This window comes from Nicotiana tabacum, chromosome 11 (genome assembly GCF_000715075.1).
Source record: "Nicotiana tabacum cultivar K326 chromosome 11, ASM71507v2, whole genome shotgun sequence".
NCBI lineage: Eukaryota > Viridiplantae > Streptophyta > Magnoliopsida > Solanales > Solanaceae > Nicotiana > Nicotiana tabacum.
In genome coordinates, this window is record NC_134090.1 from 1,787,761 (window position 1) to 1,811,098 (window position 23,338).

Below are 23,338 nucleotides of genomic sequence, written 5' to 3' on the forward strand. Positions count from 1 at the left end.
AGACGTTGTAATGGTTTTCGCATCGAAGAAAATAAAGCTTTTGGCTCAGATGGTGTAACGATCTTCACCTCGGACAAAGTAAAATCTCTGGCTTAGACGGGGTAATGATCTTCGCCTCGGATAAAGTAAAATCAAATCTTCAAAATAAAATCTTTGGCTTAGACGACGTAATGGTCTTTAAAAAAAAGGAGTCTTTGGCTTAGACGCACTCTAGCTATATATGTACAAAATATATTTCAAAAAAAAAAAAAAAGGAAGCCTTTGAGTGAAATATGAGTACAACTTGCGATAATCAGTATGAGAATATATGAAAATGACTTACATAAGCTAAGCCTATTGGAAGTTCAAGAGCGCAACTAGTTAAGTTCGTGTGAAAAGCTAACTTACGTGGATCAAAGATGGAATCATAGCAAAAGTATTTCATCTAAAGACAATCAAGTCAATTCTATTAAAGACTCCAGGAGAAATATGTGAAGTCAAGTGATTTACTAGCCTTATAATATTGATGGTCTTATAATACTTCTGCCACTTTAAGTTACTACGAGTAACACATGTATGAAAAGAAGAGCACATTGAATTAAAGAAAAGTTGCAGTGAATTTTACAATTCGTTAATCATTGGCAGTGAGGAATTTTTTGAAAATATGCATGTACCAAAGAAAGATACTAGCGAAGTTGACTGATCAACTTGATATAGTATTATCCATGATATCTCAAGTCTTTGAAATAGAGACAGGATATATACATAAATGGCCCAAGCAAGCATTGAGTGCATGGATTAAGAAAAGAAAAAAAAAGTTGGCAATTGATAAAGCTATGCGATGCAAAAAATAAATTATGCTTTAAAAAGAGAGCGGGATTAGTACAAGAGCAAAAGAAGTGAGGCCATACTTCTCCTTACTTGAAAAAAAGAATATATCGTACTTATTTTCTGGGAAAATAACACAAGAAATATTCAAGTTGCTTCATACCTATGAAGAATATAAAAGAAGATGACTACTTTCTGGAAAAAATAATGCAGAGAACTCCTTACTCTTCCCCAGTTTGCAAAAAATACCGGTATTGTGAATTTTGATGCCAATGTCTCTTGTTTATATAGAGCCAATCTGATAAGCATGTGATAATCCTATTCCTATCCAATCTCTAAGGATAAGTGTCCTACTTATTTGGTTATTAGTGTAGTTTATCAAAATTTGATCAAGCATGGCAATCCATGAGAGTTCTGATGCTTAAAAAAATTGAAATTAGTATCAAATGTGGAGGCTCAACTTATTGGTCGAATTCAAACCATGTCTACTACTCACAATTTTACTAATTCTTACGGGCCAAAAAAAAAAAGGAAGTTAAGAGTGTATTTGACTTGGAAACTTTTACTTTATCCATTTAAAATATACAAGGACTTTGCAAATAAATTCTTTAGAATTATATATCACATGGGTTTTTGAAATGCTGCTCTCACAGCAAAGTCAGTAAGCCCGTTGGAAATAAATTCTACAAAAGAAGCCTTCAAGTTGGTAAATTATCCAAAGTCATGTTCCCATATAATTGGATAAAGGCATAAATTAAAAAAAATGATGTCGTCTCCAATTATACTTCAAGACCAGTCTTTGAAGTTCGATACTTTTTTTATACCCGACAGATCTTGAAGTAGGGGGCATTTGTAAGCATGTAAATTTTAAATCACAAATGTTTGGACTATATTAAATTCAAGACAATATAGTCCAAATAAATATTGTGGCTAATAAATTGGGCTAATTATTTAAATCCAAATATATATGTTGGGTTAGTCCATTTAATCGGACTACAAATTAAATGATAAGCTCACTTTATTGGCACAAGGTCCAAATGGCTATTAGCCCATCTTATAGCCCAGGCTCATGCCACATGTCAAGTGATGTGGCAATCCAAGTCACAAGAACGAGCCAATAAAATCATGTCATGTGTCAAATGATGTGGCAATCCAAACCAAATAAATGAGCTAATGAAATCGTGTCACGTGTCAAGAAAAAAATGGGGTGGCAATCCAAATCAAATCAATAACCAATAGAGTGGTGCCAAGTGTCTAGATGGTATTGGTCAGTTCAAACGGACCAATCAAATCGCAAAGTCACACCACTCCCAATAACTATAAATAGATATCTTCGTAAAGGTAGAAGACACCAGAAGTGATAACAAGAATCAAGCAGAGAGCTCGTGAATCAAACACCGTAAATTTCTCTACAAGCTACAAATTCAAGCACTCAAGCGCTCAAGCTACAAGTTCAAGATCAAGAACGAAGCCAAATCAAATACCAAGGCGTTCAAGATCAAATTACTTGTTCGTGATCAAATCCAAATTCAAGCTCAAGAAGGAGATTCAAGATCAAGCTCTACAAGCCCTTGAACTAAAATCAAAATCAAGCCCATCAGGATACTTTATATTCTTGAAGAATTAGAGGAATACCATAGAGATTGTAACACTTTCATTTGTTGAAATCAATTACTACATTTGTTACGCAATTTTCCAGTCTTGATTATTTAGTTTTTTCGACGCGAAAATTTGTTGTTCCAATCTGCTTTGAGCAGTTCTATTGTATTGGCTTCTTTGCTATTATATTTACGAACTATCTAAAATAAAGGAACCTTGACATCTAAGGTATCCAAGGACTTAATGGGGTAATATTTCTTCTTTTATGGAATTAGCTAAGTAGAATCATCATTTATTATTTTGAAATTTACAATTAAATTTTATTTTATAACTAAAAATATTTTAATAATAATATTTATATTATTTTTAAAGTGTAATACTCATTAGGGGTACACAAACTAGTAAAATTAAAAAAAGCATAAAAGATGTGTCTTTCATTTGGGCATGGACCAACCCTCAACCGGTCCATTACCCCATTCCGAATTATTTGCATTGAATGGCCTTTTTGAAGGTACTCTTTAAATTTTGTCTCCGTTATCTAGGGGTGGCAAGTGGGCCGGGCCCGATCCTAAGTGGGTCGGTCCTATGCGGTTCGGTCCTAAACGGTCCTGGGCTTCGCGGACTTATTGCTGGAACCGGTTCGGAATCGGGACCATGAACTAACGGGCCCGGGTTAGTGGGCCGGTCCCGGGCCTAAACGGGCCCAACAGAAACTTTCTCTTTTTAATTTTTTTTTTATAGAAGTTAGAGAAAAAAATAGTAATAAAGATATATAAGCTATATTCGATTTATATACTATATATACATCTTAAAATATATATATATATATATATATATATATTTAAAAAATATATATACAATATTATATATACATAGTATACATCTTAAAATATACTATATATACATCTTAAGATATACTATATATATATATATAGTATAGTATAGTAGATCTTAAGATATATATATATATATATATATAGTATAGTATAGTATAGTAGATCTTAAGATATATATGCATCTTAAGATATATATACATCTTAAGATATATAAGCTATATATATATATATATATATATATATATATATATAGTAAGATGTATATATAGTATATCTTAAGATGTATACTATCGAATATGACTTATAAACTATGTATATATATTATAGTATATATAGTATATTATAGTGTATATATACATTTTAAGATATATATATATATATATATATATATATATATACTATACTATACTATATATACATCTTAAGATATATAAGCTATATTCGATTTATATACTATATATACATATATATAGTAAGATGTATATATATTTTAGTATAGTATAGTATATATACTATATATACAACTTAAGATATACTATAATATATATACATCTTACTATATATAAGCTATATTCGATTTATATACTATATATACATTCTTAAGATATACTATATATACATGTATATCTACTATATATATCTAGTATATCTAGTATACTATGTATATATAGTATATCTTAAGATGTATATGTAGTATAGTATATATAGTATATCTTAAGATGTATATATAGTATATCGAATATAGTTTATATATCTTATGAGATGTATATATAGTATAGACTATAGTATAGTATATATATAAGCTTATATGTATACTAAACTATACTATAATATATATATATATATACATCTTACTATATATAAGCTATATTCGATTTATATACTATATATACATCTTAAGATATACTATATATACATGTATATCTACTATATATATCTAGTATATCTAGTATACTTAGTATATCTTAAGATGTATATGTAGTATAGTATATATAGTATATCTTAAGATGTATATATAGTATAGTATATATAGTATATCTTAAGATGTATATATAGTATATCGAATATAGTTTATATATCTTATGAGATGTATATATAGTATAGACTATAGTATAGTATATATATAAGCTTATATGTATACTAAACTATACTATAATATATATACATCTTACTATATATAAGCTATATTCGATTTATATACTATATATACATCTTAAGATATACTATATATACATGTATATCTACTATATATATCTAGTATACTATGTATATATAGTATATCTTAAGATGTATATGTAGTATATCTTAAGATGTATATATAGTATATCTTAAGATGTATATATAGTATATCTTAAGATGTATATATAGTATAGTATATATAGTATATCTTAAGATGTATATATAGTATATCGAATATAGTTTATATATCTTATGAGATATATTATACTATATGTATAGCTTAAGATATAAAAGAACAAAAATATTATAAAGAGATATTCAAATCAATGCGTTATATTTTTATTATAGCATTAAAAATCATGGCAATATCTTTCTTAGTCTTCCTCCCCCCAATGGAATGAGCACCACAAGGTGCTAATACCACCATTGAGAAGAAAAAGAAACTAATCAAGATGTGCCAAAATACAAGTTACATATTAATTTACATGGTATCTCTTACAAATTTCATAAATCCTTCAAGGTTCGGAGGAATTTCCGTTGGTGGTGGCGGAAATGAAGCTTGCTTATCACCGCTTCCAGGCGAAGCATCATCCTCCGCAAGTTCAGCTAGCATTTCTTCATAAGCTTCGTCTACCTCTGGTTGTGATTCAGCAAGTCCAAAATTTCTTCTTTCCGAACGGATCCAATCTCTGAAAAGTACTGATTTTTCCAAGCTCTCCCTCATAGACGCTCTATAATCACCGAGTTGAAGTCTTGCTTGACTGAAAGCACTCTCTGATGCCACTGTTGAAGCTTGAATAGTTAAAATATCTAGGGCCATCCTTGAAAGAATCGAAAAGTGTTTTTCTTTGTCCTTCACCATTCCAAAATATTAAAAGAGCCGTCGGGATTCACTTCCTCAATTCCTTGTGACAAATAAACTTCAAGCTCATTTAGTTGTGAAAAATTACTAGTACTAGAACCTTGAGAACCCCTGAACCCTGCCCAAGCACTAAGTGCTCTTACTCCCGCAGTTCTTTTAGATGATTGAGAACTAGAAGAAGAAGGAGTTGGAACATTTGGTCTAGCATGATCTAATGCAACTTGATAAGCATTATAAATAGTTTGAACATTTATTTTAATTGAGGCTATTGCGTTCAGAAGTTTAGACAACTCCTCATCTTCAAGTGCTAAACCATTATAAACAGTTTCATACCAAAATTGAGGACCTCCTAATTTCATAGTAGGATTTAACAATGCAGTAATACCATAAATAGGGGGAATAGGGAAAAAATATTTTTTAAACTTTTTTCTCATGGAATCAATAGCAAGTTGATAAATTTCCCCACCATCTGAAAAATGATCAAACAAATTTGCAAGTTCTGCAATATAAACTAAACAGTTAGAAATAGTAGGATAATATTGCCCAGAAAATTTATTTGTAGCAATATGAAATTTTTCTAAAAAATCTACAAGCATTTTAACATTAGCCCAATCCGCATTTGTAAGGTGCTCATCATCATCACTTACATGAGTATTAAACGTTGAGTTTAAGGAATAAGCCATCTTAATTAATCAAGCAAAGTAAATAAAACAAACAAAATTATAATATTAAAACTTAAGAGTTGGAACGAGTTTACCGAATTGACGAACAACTTGTTGGAAATTGATTATCGTTGAAGACTTCAATTCACCAACTTCACAATTGTTTCACAAATTGTAACAATAAAGTAAGCAACAGTAGAAGTAAATTAGAGAGAGATTGTGATAGATTGATGATTTTGTAAGAAAAAATGAAATAATGATGGGGTATTTATAGTTGAAAATAGGAAAAAAGTGTAATTATAAAAAGTTTGGGATTAAAACAAAGTTGAGGGGTTAAATGGCTATTTCATAAATAGCCAACGGCTATTTTTGACAGCCCAACGGCTATTTTTTACAGTCCAACGTTTTTTTTAAAAAAACAATTAGCCGTTGGGCCCGCTAGGCTCGCTAAGGGGACCGGGCCAGTCCCGGTCCGGTCCCGGGCCCTGACGGGCCAAACGGTCCCGGGCCTGATGGGCCCAATCATAGGACCGGCCCACGAGACCGGACCAGGCCCGCTAAAACCGGACCAAACAGTCCTGGCCCGTTTAGCCGTTTGGCCCGTCTGGCCCGCGGTCCTGGGCCGGTCCCGGGCCTGGACCGGCCCACTTGCCAGGCCTACCGTTATCTTATCTGAAATTGATCAAATTTTCCATTCGTTACAACGTTCGCAAATCATTTCGTATTTGTCTTTTAACCTTAACGGTGATATAACGCAAAATAGGTGGACTCAACGCGTTCAAATTCGTCAAGAAAAAAGTGCGAATTTACCTATTAACTTTTGATTATGCTTTAAAAAATTTCTCTAACAAAATAAGAAAATGTGAGTTTTCAACTTTATATATTACTTGTTCTATATAGTTATATCTATTCCGTAGGCAAGGTAAACCATGGTCGAGAGTATTAAAAATAATTTTTCCATTTATACAAGTAGAGGTAAGACTGCATACTCACTATTCACCCTAAACCTCATTTGTAAAATTAAGCTGCGTGTGTTCTTCTTGTTGTCGGTAAGATAAACCATGATACTCAACATCTAGAGAAAGAGCTTTTGCACTACGAGAGATTCCAATCTTGCAATACTTGAATTCTTCATCAACATGTTATGCTTTATTCTCGTTATATGTGCACCACGTGTTATCAAAAGTGTCGTATCCTTATTATAAATATGTACACAATCATTTCCCAATTTTCATGCAATTCCATGTTCTTGAAAATGGGTTCAATGACTTTCCCTTCTACCTTCTCTAATAAAAATTTCCCTACAACTTTCCAAGAAACAAATTCCCAATATTCTCTCCAACCAAAAAAGAAATTTTACCCTCATACAAACATAAAACTTCAAGACCAAAAGTATATTTCTAGTTTTATTAATTTAAACCAATTTTATTCTTTGAGTTGTGTCTCCAAAAGTAATGGCCTATTATACCCTGTCAAATGTAATACTACAGATAATTCAGAAACTCCAGAAGAAGGCCAGAGAGCTGTGGAAACAGTACAAAAACTTTATAATGCACTTAGAAATAAAAATCTTAATGAATTATCTGATATAATTGGAGAAGAATGTCGATGCATTAGCAACGTTGCCTCCTCTTTACAAACTTTCTATGGCAAGGAGGTATGCTATACTTTTTATTTATTACTTCGTCCCGTCTCAAATATTAGTCGTGTTGGCAAATTAATTTTGATTCAAAATATTTGGCGTTTTAGAAAAATAAAAATTTATTACCAATTAATTCTTGTCAAAAGATTTACTTATATATAATTATCTTAATGACCTGATTATATAAGTATTTTTTATATTATCACTGCATATAATTTAAACAATATACTAATAATACATAATAAGTTTGATGATCTATATTTGCAGCAAGTAATAGATTTCTTCAATTCAATCATAAAGCTACTGGGGAATCACTTTGAGTTTGTCGTTAAACCCACCATACATGATGGAACGAGTGTTGGAGTTGCTTGGGAACTAGGTTAGCCCATTGTCGTATACTTTTATTTTCTCAAATGTTTTGTAACCATCTGCTATTCGAAATTCGTTAATTTTTTTTTTTTTTTTTGCAGTATGCAAAAGAAACTCACTTTCCCGTTGGAAAAGGTTTTGGCTTCTATATGTGCCATTATTACAAGGGCAGGATGATGATAAGGTAAAGTAGACACTATATTGTGCAGACTCTTCAAAATGTTTATGTATTCGTGTCAGATCCTCCAAAAATATAGTACTATTTTTGAAGAATCTGACACGTATCAGAAATATTTTCAGTTTCAAAACAACATTGAGTAGGAAGAAAAAAAGGATCAAGTCATCAAAAAAGCATGGAACAATGCAGTTGAAGAAAATTATGTAGGTGTTGGAACAAATATTTGGTGGAAGTGCTTTGAGTTGAAAAACACAATATATGTCTATACACCTATCTAAAAGCTAAATAATGATTTTCTTTTATAACCAAGAAATTCTTGAGGGTCAGTGAGGTACGATTCAAAACTCAAAACTAAGTGGATATAAACCTGTCAAAAACTGAATTGCGAATGATGATTTTCCCTTTGGGATTTTGACATAAATAGCAAGTCAAATTTACTGTATCTTTCTCAGCTAATACACATAAATTATACAATAATTATACATAATTATACATATATTATATATAAATCATACATATATTATACATCCGTCGCTATTTTAAGTTTAAGCGCTTGAGTAAGTTATTTAAGATAATTCTCCTTTTCCCTTTGAATGTCAGGAATGTGGAGATGTTCATGGACCCACTCCTTCAAATTGAGCCCGTTCGATTGGTGAGTAGTAATATTTTAGTAGTATGACAACAAAATTATAGATACATGATTTATAATTTTGGCTAGCACTAATATATTTTCCTTCTATTTTCTTCAATTCATCAGAAAGTATCATCCTTCCTTCTGAGAGCAATTCAGAAGATGAATCCTCTAGATCTTTTCAAGGGAAAGAAGAAACAGGCTATGAGCATCTTGTTTATTATTCTACTATTTGCAGCTATACTGTACTTGGTCAAGAACTCTAGGAACTTAATGTAATTTACCAACAAAATTTGTAGTAATAGAAGCAGCATTTTTGCTGCCATCTATGAAGATTACCACAGACGAAGCGACGAACGGTCATTTTTTTCTATTCAAATTGTAACTGGTCGGTCATTTTTTTCTATTCAAATTGTAACTGGTCATAGGAGATCATTTCCTCACAGCGACAAATAAAGCAATAAGTAACAGAAATTTTATATCAAAGAAGATACCCTCCAATGTAGATTGTAGACCTGACATATACATCTTAATTCCAATGTGTTTGAACAAGCTAAGAATCTGTTAATGTTCCTACTAGTCAAATATTAAGGATGCCAGGATTTTACAAGAACAAAGGAGCTATTGTACCTAGATCAAGGCCATGGCATAATTACAAAAACATCCTTCTGCCATAAACTCAGAAGCACATCAATCCAGAATTCTAATTACATACCATGAGTCTAACTATGTTAACAAACTAAAATTACCTAAGAACCAAGATACATCTTCGGAAACATTAGCGTATCATCAAACGACTAGACAGCTATGACCTGAAATACCTGCAAGAAAACACAGCGGGAGGTTGTGGATCAAATCAGATGGAAGTCCAATGCAAATGCTTATGGGCATCGAAAAGCAACAACTGGGCAAATATTCAAGTCAAACATAATCTTGTACACATATTAAAGAATTATTACTAGAGGCAAAATGATGTTGTCATCCCCACTAAGAACACTTGATTTTCTCTAAACCATAAAATTTTTCATCTTACAACTAAACAGAAAGAAAGAGTAAAAAGGGGCTCATGTCTCATCAATCATATATTTGAACGAGAAGCAGTTGCGGGATATCCAAGAGCTGAAATGACTTGAGCATATTCTAGAGAATGTTAATGAACTGTTTGTTATAACAATGGTAAACCGAAAAGAACGCTCTTGCATTTGACAAAACAGCCAACCATTTCTTTCAGTTTCCTTCAGAAAGTATACTGTACATTTTCTATTAATTACCCCTTTAAATTATTATTATTATTATTTTGATAGGTAAAGTCTTTTATTAATATGGTACAGGAACAAGTACAATGCAGAAAAACAGTATTCCCACCACCCATACTACATGTTTCCCCCTAAAAGATACATAATTACCCCTTTAAATTAAATGAACTGCTCTGTGAACCTTCCCTATCTTTTAGGCTTCTTGCAAAAGAATTGTAAATTTTAACTATTAGTACATAGCTAATTGAAAATTGCCATAAGGAAAATCAGTGTAAATATCAAAGAAACGAGTTATTTTATTTATTTTATAATTCTTTATCGATATGATACAATCTCCCTCGAGGACAAAATGGTAAACTAGCCTTTCTGCTTATGAAAGGTCAACGTGGCATTCTTTACCTATCATAGTAATGTAGACGTATAGTCATTGCTAAACAAAATGACGACGTGCCAGCATCTGAGGTATTTCCGAAGCAGAAATGCTTTCACATTCTAGGAGTTCCTGAAGCTTTGCATCGCACATAATCACCATAGAATTCACAGGATCCTGTGAAATGGAAAAGCAGAAATATGTGACAAAGATTCAGATATATGTGACGATGTTGTATAGAGATATTAAACACTTGTAGTAGTGAGGAATTACAGAGGGAAAGGAGGTAGAAAACCAGAAAGGAACTGAGAGGAGATAACCAAAATAAAACAGGTTGATTATAGAGATACATCTACCTCAAGTTGGTTAAGCTTTATATACTCCCAAATACGTTTCAAGGCCTCTGTTTGGGGTATCTCCTTTTCTTCACTTCCAAAAAATTTGGCGAGCGCATCAGATATCGTAACAGTGGAAAAGACAGGCTGTTCAACCTTAGCAGCCATGGAATGAGTTTCAACCTTAGCAGCTACAGAATGAGCTTCAACTTTAGCAGCCATGGGCTCAGCTTCAACCTTCAATCTTTTAGCTTGATCAGCTTGCTCAGCTTGTTCTGCAGGGGTTGGACAGGGGAACATCTTAAATAAAATAGCTATAAATCCTTCAAACTAAAGCAAGCTATTTGTCGATTTTTCCCTTTTTGTCATTTTCTATATACTTTTGGGAAGTGAGAAAATAAAAGAAAGATATATTACAAACAGAACTCATTTTTTTATTTGACATACTTGAAGGATCTAATGCTGTAATATGCTTGGCCAGCAGCTTATTCATCTTGAACATATCGGTACAGTCTGTTTCAAAGAGTGCTCGCAGAGCATCATTGCAGATAATCTTTCGTTTGTTACCAGGATCCTGTAAGTTGTGTTTTCTGATGTACACCCACAGCTGTTTCACAATCTGATCGAGCAAAGAAAGATGTGTTTATGGTCTATATAACAACCACCAACTAAAATCTGGAGCTTCTATTGATTTGAAAATCAAACCTCTGTCCTGGGCATTGCCGGTTGACCAACAATGGCCTGAAGTTCAGGTGAAACACCACAGACTTTGTTTAGACCACCTGGTCCACCTCTCCTTTTCGTTCCAGAAGTAGCACTGGACAAAATACAAACTGGATCAAATACAGGAAGCTTTGAATTGTTAACCACGTAAACAAGTGGCTTAACTCGTACAAGTAGGGGAAATGTGTTTACTAACTGAATCAGATATCATTTATTATTAAGTACCAGACATTGATTAGGAAACAAAAGTCATCTAAAAGCACAGAACACTCAAGTTCGTGGCATAACGTGCAATGTGTTCCTCTTCAAAGTTGATGTAAGACAGTTTCAATTCAGAATTTCCCAATATGGTTGATGCTAAAGTAAAAGACCATTACAGACTTAAATAAAAAAGAACTCCCCGATGCGCCCGAAGGAGCCATCATCATCTCACCGAAATTGGTTTCGGCACTCATGAAGGCCCCGATAATTAAAAGAAAGGACAAGGTCAGACTACCAACTTAACTACCAACTTAAGAAAGGTAAAAACAGTATAAAATGGTTTTAACTACCAACTTAAGAAAGGTAAATGTGACAATTAGAACATAGAATTAACTCTTTATTTTTCGTCCACTTTACCTTTCTACTTTTACTTGTGTCAAAGTATAGTTTAGTCCAAACAACAACACCTACAACCAGTGGCGTAGCCACCCTATGCCAAGGGTGGTCAAGCGGACACCCTTCGCCGAAAAATTATACTGCATATATAAGTTAAATACTACTTTATATGGTTGAGTGAAGTAGTCCATCGGTAGTCGGTACAGAGTGTTCAAAGTAACGTGTTATTCACGGGTTCAAAATTCTGCCCATTTTATTTGCCAAAACTAAACGGAGATCACCATGTGGTCTATATGATTCTTTTTCAATGTAAAAATTTTCCTAAAAAAATAACTCTTAAAGCTTAAAAGTTGTGTAGAAATAAACAACTAATCTTAAAATAAACTTTTTACCCAAAAGTTATTTCTTAAATATATTTTATAATTTAAAAGTCAAGCTCTAAAAAAATTTATTCAACAAAAGTTCTCTACAAACTAAAAATCTTCTCGACTCTCTTTCCTCTGATTTTATGCTTGCTTTTATTAGTAAAATTTCTAATGTTATTTTTTTGTTCTTTTAATTGATTTATAAAATTATAGTTCTATTAAAAGTTTTATTTTTTTGTTTAGCTAAATGTTGTATAGTTTGATCTAAAAATTTTGATACACATTCATCGACAAAAAAAATTATTAACTTGTTTAAAGTTTGAACGCCCTTAACGGAATTTTTGGCGACGCGGCGACGCCACTGCCTAACACAACGAACATTTTATATACTCTTGCAGATTGTAACAAGATCCTGACTTGGCCAGGTAACAGCCTATAGGTGCTCCTAGCTGTCAAATTTGTACTCTCTCCGTTCCAATTTATGTGAACCTGTAAGACTGGGCACGAAATTTAAGAAAAAATGAAAGACTTTTGGAATTTGTGGTCCTAAACAATTCAAAAAGGGGCCAGAGTATTTATGTAGTTATAAAAGCTTCTCATTAAGGGTAGAATCGTAAGTTTCATCAAAATTGTTTCCAAATTTAGAAAGAGTTCATTCTTTTTGGAACGGAACAAAAAGGAAATAGCTTCACATAAACTGGAACGGAGGGAGTAACCAACTTTGCAGACATAAGCATAGGAAATGATTACTTAAAGTAATCAAACGAAATAAGAACATAGTCCAATATTATCACAAGCAGCTAGCAAATTAATTTAAACAAAAAAAGAAGAAGCAATATATAACAACAGATGGTATATAAATTGCAAATCCCAGTTAGATACTAGCTATATGAGCTGCATTAACCTTTATACATTATAGTGGGGAAAAAAAAATAGTATATTTTCAGATCTCTGATTATTATCATTGACATAGGAATTACTATATGACTTACTATAATACCAAAAAAGTTCATCTTTTAAATAAATAAATAAATAAAAAGCATAACCGCTTTTTACTCAACCTATATTCGCCCAACCACCAGCACCAACACCAAATCCCCCCCCTCCCCCCTCACCCCCCCCCCCCAAAAAATCAAAACATTAGAATATCAAAAATAAAAAATACAAAAAATACAGAAAAGAAAACCTCTTATGCATGTCTTTGGTTTAATTTTAAGGCAAAACCATTTCTTCCATGCATATTTATTTTAATTGTAAAACGGAAATAACAAAGAGACAAAATTAAACTAAGAAAGGAAAAGACAAACTTATCCTCGTCCAAATTATCTACATCATACCTTTCCTTGGGGGCAGAAGCGACATTTGACGTCGCATGCTGAGCAGAACCCGCAGCTGTTCTCGCAACCACCGGCGACGGAGCTTGTTGCTGCACTTGCGGCTGCAGAGGTGGTTGCCGGTGCTGCTGCTGCTGCTGAAAGTAAAGGTATTGTTGCTGCTGCTGCTGCTGCTGATGTTGTTGTTGAAGGGCAAAATGGGAATAAAATTGCTGTTGCGCAGCAAATTGTGGGTGGTTCAGGAGGGCAAAATGGTCTTTAATCATCGCCGGATGTTGTAACGGCTGCTGTACCTGTGATCGGAGAAGACTGATCTGATCACTGATAAACTCCGCCTTGTGCGAAAGGTCCTGTCCAAGTTTTGCTCCGAGCTGCTGTACGACGCCGTTTAACGACGTAACGGCGTTAGGGTCCGACTGACGGAGCAAAATCTCAACACCTCTCGCTATTTCCTGGTCCGACACCATGGTTTGGCTTTCATATAGTAACGGCAAAATTAACGGAACCGTTTATTTTCCTCTCACACTCTCTGTTACTCTCTGTATCTCTGTTCTTCTTCTTTCTCTCTCTTCAAGCTTCCTTTTTATCCTCTCTCTCTCTATCTATATAAGCATTTAATGACGAAAATACCCTTGGCTTAGATTAAAAGTTATGTTCATTGCCTTTTTGCATTTTGCTTTTTAATTTATTTTATGTTTTCTATCAACTGTTCGTATTATCTATGAGCTTGATTAATTTAAATTTATGCCAAAACGTTTTGTAGGATAAAGTATTTCCTAGAAATGACAATTTCAATCACAAACTCGAAATCGAAATCTTTGCATAATAATAAAAAACTACTTATTGTTCAAACACAATCTTTGATACTACATTATGGGTCGTTTAGTAAGATATATTAATAAAAATAAAATATATATTAACTTTAATATTATTAATTTCTTGTTTGATGGAATTGTTTTTTTTCACCATATATATAATTAATACACTAATACATCAAATCATAATATTAGCAATACTTTAGTTTTTAGTATATAGATAAGCATAATTAAAGACAGAATTATCCTTTTAAAATCTTTTCCAAATCGCGGAAGGTATTTTGTAAATAAATATTATTATGTATGTATATTATTTTTAATACACCAAAATAAATCGTAGATAAGAAATAATCTCATAATAACTACTCCCTCTGTTTCAATCTAAAACTTATTTCTTTTTTAGTCCGTGCCAAAAAGAATGTCCTCTTTATTTATTTGGAAACAATTTACCTTTATGCAATGATTTATAATCACACAAAATATATGTGCTTCATTCTACACCACAAGTTTAAAAGTCTTCTCTCTTTTCTTAAACTCCATATTCAGTCAAATAAGTTCACATAAATTGAAACAAAGAAAGTAATTCAAATATTAATAAATATAGTATTATTAATACACTTTATTCCGTATTATTCTTACGGTGGACCTCTATGTTCTTTAACTGATTGCATCGAGAAGAAGCAAGGGTATAAATGAAATTATGAGAAGTGGGGACCCTTGATATTAAAACAATGGAAAAATAAGGATTTTCGAAACGATAAAGATAAAGTGGTGGGGCCAATAGAGGTTGGGCTGAAATTGGAACTGTCTTGTCTTTCCCAACAGATTTTGAATTATCTTTTATTCAATTTTTCTTAATTTACTTAAATACCCCACGAGACCATGTGTTCTAACAAGGAAAAGTGAGGTTAATTTAGGAAAATAGGAGTGTTTGCGTGTCACAGCTACATGCCGTTTGATTGGATTGGGTCTGGTCTACAACTTAAAGAAGCTCACGATCTTGGCAATGTGACAAAAGATTTTCCGTATAAAATCATATCCATTTAATACCCTATCATTTGTCAATTTATTCTTTATTCTAGGAGTTCTTTTTACAGTTTTGCTTTTAATCTTTCCATCTATTTTTGTGAATTTGTAAGAATAATTTTTTTGTTAAATCGACCAAACTAATATAATTTATTTGAATTTGAATTTAGTAAAATGGAACCAAAACAATCCACTAATATCCGGGGGCGGCCCAACCTCATCGGAGGCCTAAAGCAAAATCTTAATAAGAGGCCTATATATATATATATATATATATATATATATATATATATATATATATATATATATATATATATAATGAACATCGTTTTTAAAAAAATTAGTCAAGTGAGGATGTATAATTAAAAAAAATGAGAACTTAATTTTATAAAGTACAGAAAATTAAATGAATTTAACGTTGATTGCATCACAACTGAAATGGGAGAATCCAGAAAACATAAGTGACTCCTTTTTTTTTAGTAAGTCCCTTTCTATATTTGGTAACAATTCAACTTTAGATTTTTCTTTTTACCATTATTGAGCTGATTTCTAGCCCAAAAATTTTTATGATTTATTTAAGATTACAAGTTTCAAAAGCTTTCCTTTATTTCATAAAATCCATGTCCAGTCAAACATTTTCATATAAATTGGGACGGAGAGAGTATAATTTATGTAAGAAAAATAAATAATAAGTTAGATTATTAGATATAGTTACGTGACCAACTAATGAATAAAGAAATATAATTAAGTAAAAAAATAAAATAAGATTGACAGAAAATTATTTTAGTTATATTAATTAGAGAAAGAAATCGAATTATTAAAAATTAATATGACAATAAAGAAATAAATTTATCAATAATAAAAGATAATTATATAAATAATATACTACTATATATAAAGAATACTAGTAATTTTGGGGCCTTTAAATTTTTGGGGCCTAAAGCAAGTGTTTCACTTGCTTTAGGGTTGGGCCGCCCCTGATGAGTCGCTTTGATGGTAACGTGAATTTTTATAATTTTTTATGTCGTACTAGTTTCCTGCTTCAATAAATAAGGGACATCTCACCCTATGGGATATTGTATCAATGGAATATTATCTTTATTCCATATACAAAATGACCCTGAAAATACTGATGGCATTACTTTGGAACGTGCAAAACGTACGTGAAAATATTAGTCATTTAAGAGACTAAGTTGGTGTGTTCGTTTTTTTTTATTTACAATGAATAAAAATATAATTACCTTTTAGCGACTTAAGTATACAAGATTAACAGTTTCCCACATAGCTTGTACATAAAACTCATAATTATTTTACTTTGTTAAGGCATGACAAATTTTTTATTGTTTTGACAAAAAACCTTATGGAACTAATGCTTGGGAACACTTCATCTCTTAACGAGCCTTTTTGAGACGTGAATTCAAATGAGTCATGTCAATAATTTCAAATATAAGACCCTTAAACCAAAAAGACAAAAGAAGTTGCGAGGGTTGGAACCAAATAGCACGGGCTAGTCAGTTTTCGAATTAGTAATTAAAAAATAGTCAGCGTTTGCAAAGTTAGTGAAAAATAACTACTATTTTGCTGCAACACGAAAAGTTCCAGCATAATATACCGGAGATTGAAACACCTGTGTATGAACTACACTAAGTTCACATGTAAAAAATTCAAACTCCAGTATATTATGCTAGAATATTTTTCGAATTTTGAATAATATTTTTGTTCAAATTTATCTTTATATGAAAAGTAATTAAATTTTAATTACTTTTAAAATTATAATTATTTTTCAATTAATATTTATAAATGAGACTATTTTTGAATTTGATGCGGGGTTGGATCATTTGCCCAATTTAACAAGTAAAGCACGGTCGTGACTCGTCAGTAGCCAAACACAAAATCCATGGCGCAGGTGCTGAGCCTACGCGTTCCAACCCCAACGCACACGCAGCACCACCGCACCTTATCATTGACGCGGCCGGCTCTGCTAACTTTTCACACTATTCCCTCCTCAAGCGCCGAGAATAGTTTCAGTTTGCTACAACACAAACTCAATTGCAATGGCAGATTTTCTTGCCTCTTCTCTGATAACCGCAAACAGGTACTAAAGTTTAAGCTTTTTGTTTCACAATCTAGGCTTTCATTGTAAAGAAAATAATTGGGCATCTGAAGTTCTGAACTTAATTTGATTTTGAATATGCCACTGATTAAATTGAGGATAAGAAGAAAAAAGGGTACTAGAATATTAAAGGGGTTTTATGTTTTTGCATTAATTTTGGTTTATTATTGCTGCTGATTTATCATAGTGTTTGTACTTGTGGGTTGTGTTTAGAGTGGAGATAAATTGTGATAAAGCTATCAACTTGGGTACTTTTTGCTAACTCCAATAAAGGAACAAGGGAGCAAATGTTTGAACTTGCGTGAGTGAACAAATTGTTTTCAACTAGTTCTTGGTTTGTGTGAGCTTGGACTAGAAAGTGAAATTGTTTGGTGTGTAAACAATCTCATCACATGTTGCTCGAGTGCTTATTGATACCTCAGTGTCCTGGAGTTTATACATGATAAATATAGCGAATAAGCTACTAGCTCAGTTGAACCTAGTATCTTTGGCTTAGACCCTGTAATAAGTACAAATAATAGGTTTTGAACCAGTAAATGAGATGGGATGTGGTATAATTCTTAACCCTAACCCATAAAGTTCTAATCTTGGATCCACCTCTGAACCGTAGGTAGAACATCTAGCATGTTTCGATTGCATGAGTATTGCATCCAATTTCGCAGCTTCTCTCCTCTCCTATCTCCGTATAGCATACTAATTTAATTGTGCCTATTCCAAATCCTATATGAAACTCCTACAGGATTTGATTGACTGAAAAGAGGATACCACAAGTAAATGCAGATGAAGTTCTATATTTTGGGAGCAAATTTCTCCACTTAATTTCATAATTCATATCTTGTATATTAAAGGACCACCACATCTGTTTTTCCCCTCTTTGTATCTCACAGTCCAAGCACAATTCCCTTGTCCAGGTTAAAGAAAAAGAAACAGAAAAACCCAAATGCATCTGGTCTTTCCTGAGCTTCTACTTGGCCATTTTAGCATAGCTTTTAGTATTTCCATCATTCTCAAAGGAGAGTTACCACCACATTCTAGGTAGTTCACGATTTTGATTCCATTCCTTTCTTATTTCCAACCTTTTGGGACTGGAGTAGCACGATAGGAAGGCACTCAACCAACAAAATGACAAAGCTCTTGAATTTTGTTAGTGTAGCAATTACATGTAGTCATGCAGCAAATGGAAAAGCAGAATTTGACGTTTTGGTAAAAGATCATTAGTTTCAAATGCTTGTGAATCCTGACCTTTAGTTCTTTACATCCTTCATTGTGTTCTCTGCAAGCCTAGAGTGTTGACTTTTCATGGAGTTGAGGTTACTGGAACAGTTTCTTACTTGTCCTACTAGTGAAGAGGAGCTTAAAATGCTAATTGATCGTTTTTTTGATAGTTTAGGAAACATGGAACAATAATTATAATTTGAGTTGAATAAAAAACAGTTTTTTTTTTGTTCTACGCATTTTTTTTTTTGGGTTCAAAAAGCTCCGTCTTTTGTAAAGACGGAGCATTTTAACCCAAAAAAAATGTGTGGAAGAAGTAGTGAGGGCAGCCATTGGGGATAGATCCATATTCAGCCATCCGCATTGTGGCAGTTCAAGCTTTTGCTTCTATACAGGGCTGGCGAGTTCATTATATGATAAGAGCGAGATCCACTAGCCTTAATTGCCAGAGGAGGTTTAAAAGCTTTTGGCTGATCATTATCACACTCTGATGGTGAAAAGATTTAGAAAGGTGTTTTCTTTCATTGTTGTTGGATGGGTAGTTGTATGGTGGGAGGAAGATAAGAGACGGAATTATTTTCATTATTCTCAACTTCTTGCGTAGTTAACCAGAAGCAGAAAATTTTAGGAGTTCTCTAGCTTGGTTTAGGGCTTCCATGTAGTGTGGGGACTTGTTGGGATACAGAAGAAAAAAATTTGTGGTGATGATTTGTGAAGGAGACAATTTGAAATGGGAAGTGTCAGAAATGCCACTCGAGTTCTTGGGTTAAGCTGCATAATGCACCAAAAAAGAATTTAAGCTTCACATAAGACCTTAGAAATGACATGTTAACTTTCACTCTGGTGTTGATTTGAAAAAAAATGTAGTTAATCTTAAGTTGCAACTTTCTGTATCCTACTAGAATCATAATAACTACTTAATAAACGTCTATAACTTTTCTTTAATTTCAAATTGAATGCAAATAGTAGAACTGGTTTCAACTAAATGTAGTTATCCTTTTTTCCTCTCCGCAAGTTAAATGAGATACAGATTATTGTTAGCATCATAATAATGCTAGACTTTTCTTTGCTAAGTTTTCATTTTCACCAAGCTTTCCAATTGGTGTGTTATAATGGGGAGTGGCAGATTGTTAGCTCACTGCAATCTTAGCTTTAATGAAGATTGTTACACATTAGCACTCTTATGTACTGAAGTTAAACTCCAGAAATTTCACTTGAAATGAACCAGGCACTGGGCTTTTGGATCCCCTCAGAAGAGGAGTCCACGAGCTAATGTTTATGAGGTTTCTTCAGCCATATTTAACCTTACAGTACCTATCTGAATTTCTTGGGCATGCGCCTTCAGACCTTAGGAGGCATTATCTCATTGGATTATGTACCTTGGTGCCAATTTTTTTTGACTTATGAAAAAGAAAATATAATCTTGGTTATTCCTATTTGTAATATCTTGGTGAAAACAAGAGATATAGTGAAGTTTTCTACTAATTGATTTTGGTAGCTATCAGAGGAAGTAGAAGTTTAGTTTAGTCATGTTTGGGAACAAAGCAAGACTTCTGGAATGTAGCTATAATTTCTCATGTTTTTAAAATTCAATTAAAGTGACTCAATGTGAAATCTATAAAAAACAAATGTTTCCTTTTTCTTTTAGAAGTGCCTTCCAATTTCTACTAGGTCATTACGTATATGTTGTGTCTTTTCATATATAAACAGGAGGAGGCTAGAAAAGCGTTAGAAAGTGCTCTGGGAGGAAAGAAAAGTGAGTATGAGAAATGGGATAAAGAAATTAAACGGAGGGAGGAAGCAGGTGGAGGAGACAATTCGGGTGGAGGTGGTTGGTGGGGTAGATGGTTTGGTGGCTCTGGCGACGGCCATTTCTGGCAGGAAGCTCAACAAGCAAGCCTTGCTATTTTGGGCATTATCGTCATGGTGAGCAGTTGTATAAGTTTCTTTATAACAGTCTCTTTCGTAGCTTTAAGATTTCAATTAATATGGTTTTCCCCACTTCCACTTGTCTCTTATTCATCAGTTGCATAAGCTTCTGTATACTCCCCTTGGTCTGTTTTACGAGATACTCTTTCCTTTTTAGCCTCTTCAAAAAAAAAAAAGAATGATACCTTTCTATATTTAGAAACAATTTGACTTTAAACTTCACATTCTACCCCTAATGGCATGTTTAAGACCACAAAAGTTTCAAATTGTTTTCTTCTTAAACTCTGCTCCCAGCCAACAGAGGAGAGGGGTAGGAGCTCTTCTGTTGCTATAAGATATCAATTAATATGGTTATTCCCCACTTCCACTTGTCTCTTATTAATCAAAATACTTTGTTTCTAAAACTGCAGTACTTGATAGTTACAAAAGGAGATGTGATACTTGCTGTCGTATTCAACCCTCTACTGTTCACGCTGCGAGGAGCAAGGAACGGGTTTACCTTTGTAACATCACAGATTATGAGAAAGGTATATCCAGGTAGCCAAGACAGCTTTGGTACTGTTTCTCAAGAGGTAGTTTCTTCCCATGTTTCTGCCAAAGACAGCGTCGCGAGAAAATGGGGAAGCGATTGATCACTTGTTCACTTGCAAGTCCTCTTCTCCTTTTGTAAGATTCTGATATTATTACTTAGTTCTTCCGGTTAGCTTTTTATTCAGTGTGGAGAGGGGGGATTTGATAAGCAGCGAGGGGATTATGAAAGGGGGATTTGGTTTCTTATATGAGAGATCCAAAGAGAGTTTTTGGCTAAGCATTAGGTGAAAATTGAATCATCAGCTCCAACTTATTCTGATCTTAACATTTAAAATGGAAATATACACAATTTTGTAATGTTTTGATGTGATTACTATACTATCTTTTGTGTTGGACTGCTGAAGAAAGAAAGAAAATGAGCTTTATGCATTTGATTTTCCTATTCCAAAGCTAGTCCACACCCGGGCATGGCCTCGCGGTCCATGAAGTAGGTGAAACTCATGGAAGATTAGGTTGCAAATTTCAATAGACACAAAAACTTGTAGTTATTTTCTTTCCATCTACTCTAAATCTTGGTCGGTAGGATTATTGGTATTCGTGTTAGTAAAAGGTAGGAGGTACTTGATGGAACACTGGAGGTGCGAACAAGCTAGACTAGACAGGGCAGGTTATTAAATGAAAAATTAATTAATTTAATGGACATACAACCAACCTTATTAATTTAATGAAAAAATAATTAAATTAATGGACATACAACCAACCTTATTAATTTACTTGTGCATTTCCATGATGAAGAAGCCATGATTTTTGATGTGTTCATGGTAATAATAGTGTTCTCATTAACAACATTATAACTTTAAACTTGTCATGTCTAGTATTTCTTTGACCACCAACCATCATTAGCAAGAAAGAGGAAAATAAAAAGTTTCGGAAAATGACACTGTATAATTATTCTTAAAATAATTGTCGATTTTTTTTTGTCTCTATATATTTCTGTATGTCATATACAAAAAAAAATATATGATTTTTCTACACTTTTATGGCTACTAGATGTTTGCCCATTAAGTTTCTAAACTTTGCTCTCTATTAGAGGAAAGGAGAAAAAGAGTAAACAAGAAAAAATATTTCCACAATATTCCTTAATTATGTTAGCGTGATTCTTTCCAAAAGGATTCACCAATCATTACTCATAGTTAATACTCCTTTAGGACGTTCATTAATCATGCTAATTATAATTAAATCGTTGGGAATATACCAAGAAGTTCTTAACACGTTTCAAAATAAATTCTAAGGCCCCATTAATAATTTCAATCTGGTTAAAACTCCCATCCCTATCTTCTTCTCATTATTATTATTGATGTAATTAAGTTGCAAAAATCAATTCTTTACCCTACTAATTATTTCACATACCTTTCTCCAAACATTTATCCAATACCAAGCTCATGATTACTGATTTTTTGGGGAAATTAAATTAACAAGTTATTATTTCAATTGAATTATCTAATATTTTATAATAAGGTATGAATTGATGTTGTCAAATATGAAATAAACATTCGAAAATTTCATTTTCCATTCTTTCAGGAAATATATCATTGAAAAATATAATAATAATCATTTTTAATGTAGGTTTTAGATTAAATTCTTAATACCGGTTTATAGATGCATATGTCAATATCAATAATAAATTCTCTGAAGCCATTTATGTTGAGTCACGTGAAAATAAATAGCTATGGTCATAAAAAAATGTTCAATCTACTGAAAATAACATCTCAGTCATGAGCCATGACATTGCCTATTAATTTACCTTTCTATTTGTTGGAAAGAAATGTATGTGTAGTTGAAAACGAAACCCCTTTTCCAGAAATGTTAAAAAAAAAAAAAAAAAAAATCTATTTCTTGGAAAAGTTATTTCTCCTTCGATTACAATTAAAACTCCGCTAACTATTGCACAAAGCTTTATTAAT

At 32.7% G+C, this 23,338-nt stretch overlaps 3 protein-coding genes across 3 annotated transcripts; 2 read left to right on the forward strand and 1 right to left on the reverse strand.

Annotated features, from left to right (window-relative positions):
• Window positions 1-7,184: 7,184 nt before the first annotated feature.
• Window positions 7,185-9,109, forward strand: LOC107824167 (uncharacterized). Its single transcript, XM_075224619.1, has 5 exons — window positions 7,185-7,602; window positions 7,855-7,966; window positions 8,058-8,140; window positions 8,735-8,786; window positions 8,892-9,109. Exons 1-4 carry the CDS (start codon window positions 7,189-7,191, stop codon window positions 8,771-8,773), a joined length of 648 nt encoding a protein of 215 aa, XP_075080720.1. The 5' UTR covers window positions 7,185-7,188; the 3' UTR covers window positions 8,774-8,786; window positions 8,892-9,109.
• A 147-nt stretch (window positions 9,110-9,256) lies between these two features.
• LOC107824166 (uncharacterized) lies at window positions 9,257-14,323 on the reverse strand. The gene is made up of 6 exons (XM_016650907.2): window positions 13,749-14,323; window positions 11,432-11,543; window positions 11,174-11,345; window positions 10,748-11,001; window positions 10,421-10,568; window positions 9,257-9,586 (listed from the first exon to the last, which is right to left on the reverse strand). The coding sequence occupies exons 1-5, from the start codon at window positions 14,210-14,212 to the stop codon at window positions 10,452-10,454; spliced, it is 1,119 nt and encodes a 372-aa protein (XP_016506393.2). The 5' UTR covers window positions 14,213-14,323; the 3' UTR covers window positions 9,257-9,586; window positions 10,421-10,451.
• A 3,084-nt stretch (window positions 14,324-17,407) lies between these two features.
• On the forward strand, window positions 17,408-21,731 carry LOC107824165 (uncharacterized). Its single transcript, XM_075224620.1, has 3 exons — window positions 17,408-17,681; window positions 20,625-20,840; window positions 21,254-21,731. The coding sequence occupies exons 1-3, from the start codon at window positions 17,484-17,486 to the stop codon at window positions 21,473-21,475; spliced, it is 636 nt and encodes a 211-aa protein (XP_075080721.1). The 5' UTR covers window positions 17,408-17,483; the 3' UTR covers window positions 21,476-21,731.
• Window positions 21,732-23,338: the final 1,607 nt, after the last annotated feature.

What these genes read in the sequence shown, in the direction of transcription:
- LOC107824167 (XM_075224619.1), top strand. Translation starts at nt 7,189, where the DNA reads ATGTTCTTGAAAATGGGTTCAATGACTTTCCCTTCTACCTTCTCTAAT. An exon ending in AAACTTTCTATGGCAAGGAG is followed by an intron (nt 7,603 to 7,854) that starts GTATGCTATACT and finishes CTATATTTGCAG; the next exon opens with CAAGTAATAGATTTCTTCAA. An exon ending in TGGAGTTGCTTGGGAACTAG is followed by an intron (nt 7,967 to 8,057) that starts GTTAGCCCATTG and finishes TTTTTTTTGCAG; the next exon opens with TATGCAAAAGAAACTCACTT.
- LOC107824166 (XM_016650907.2), bottom strand. Translation starts at nt 14,212, where the DNA reads ATGGTGTCGGACCAGGAAATAGCGAGAGGTGTTGAGATTTTGCTCCGT. An exon ending in CGGCAATGCCCAGGACAGAG is followed by an intron (nt 11,346 to 11,431) that starts GTTTGATTTTCA and finishes TTGCTCGATCAG; the next exon opens with ATTGTGAAACAGCTGTGGGT. An exon ending in TACAGCATTAGATCCTTCAA is followed by an intron (nt 11,002 to 11,173) that starts GTATGTCAAATA and finishes CAACCCCTGCAG; the next exon opens with AACAAGCTGAGCAAGCTGAT.
- LOC107824165 (XM_075224620.1), top strand. Translation starts at nt 17,484, where the DNA reads ATGGCGCAGGTGCTGAGCCTACGCGTTCCAACCCCAACGCACACGCAG. An exon ending in TCTCTGATAACCGCAAACAG is followed by an intron (nt 17,682 to 20,624) that starts GTACTAAAGTTT and finishes ATATATAAACAG; the next exon opens with GAGGAGGCTAGAAAAGCGTT. An exon ending in TTTTGGGCATTATCGTCATG is followed by an intron (nt 20,841 to 21,253) that starts GTGAGCAGTTGT and finishes CTAAAACTGCAG; the next exon opens with TACTTGATAGTTACAAAAGG.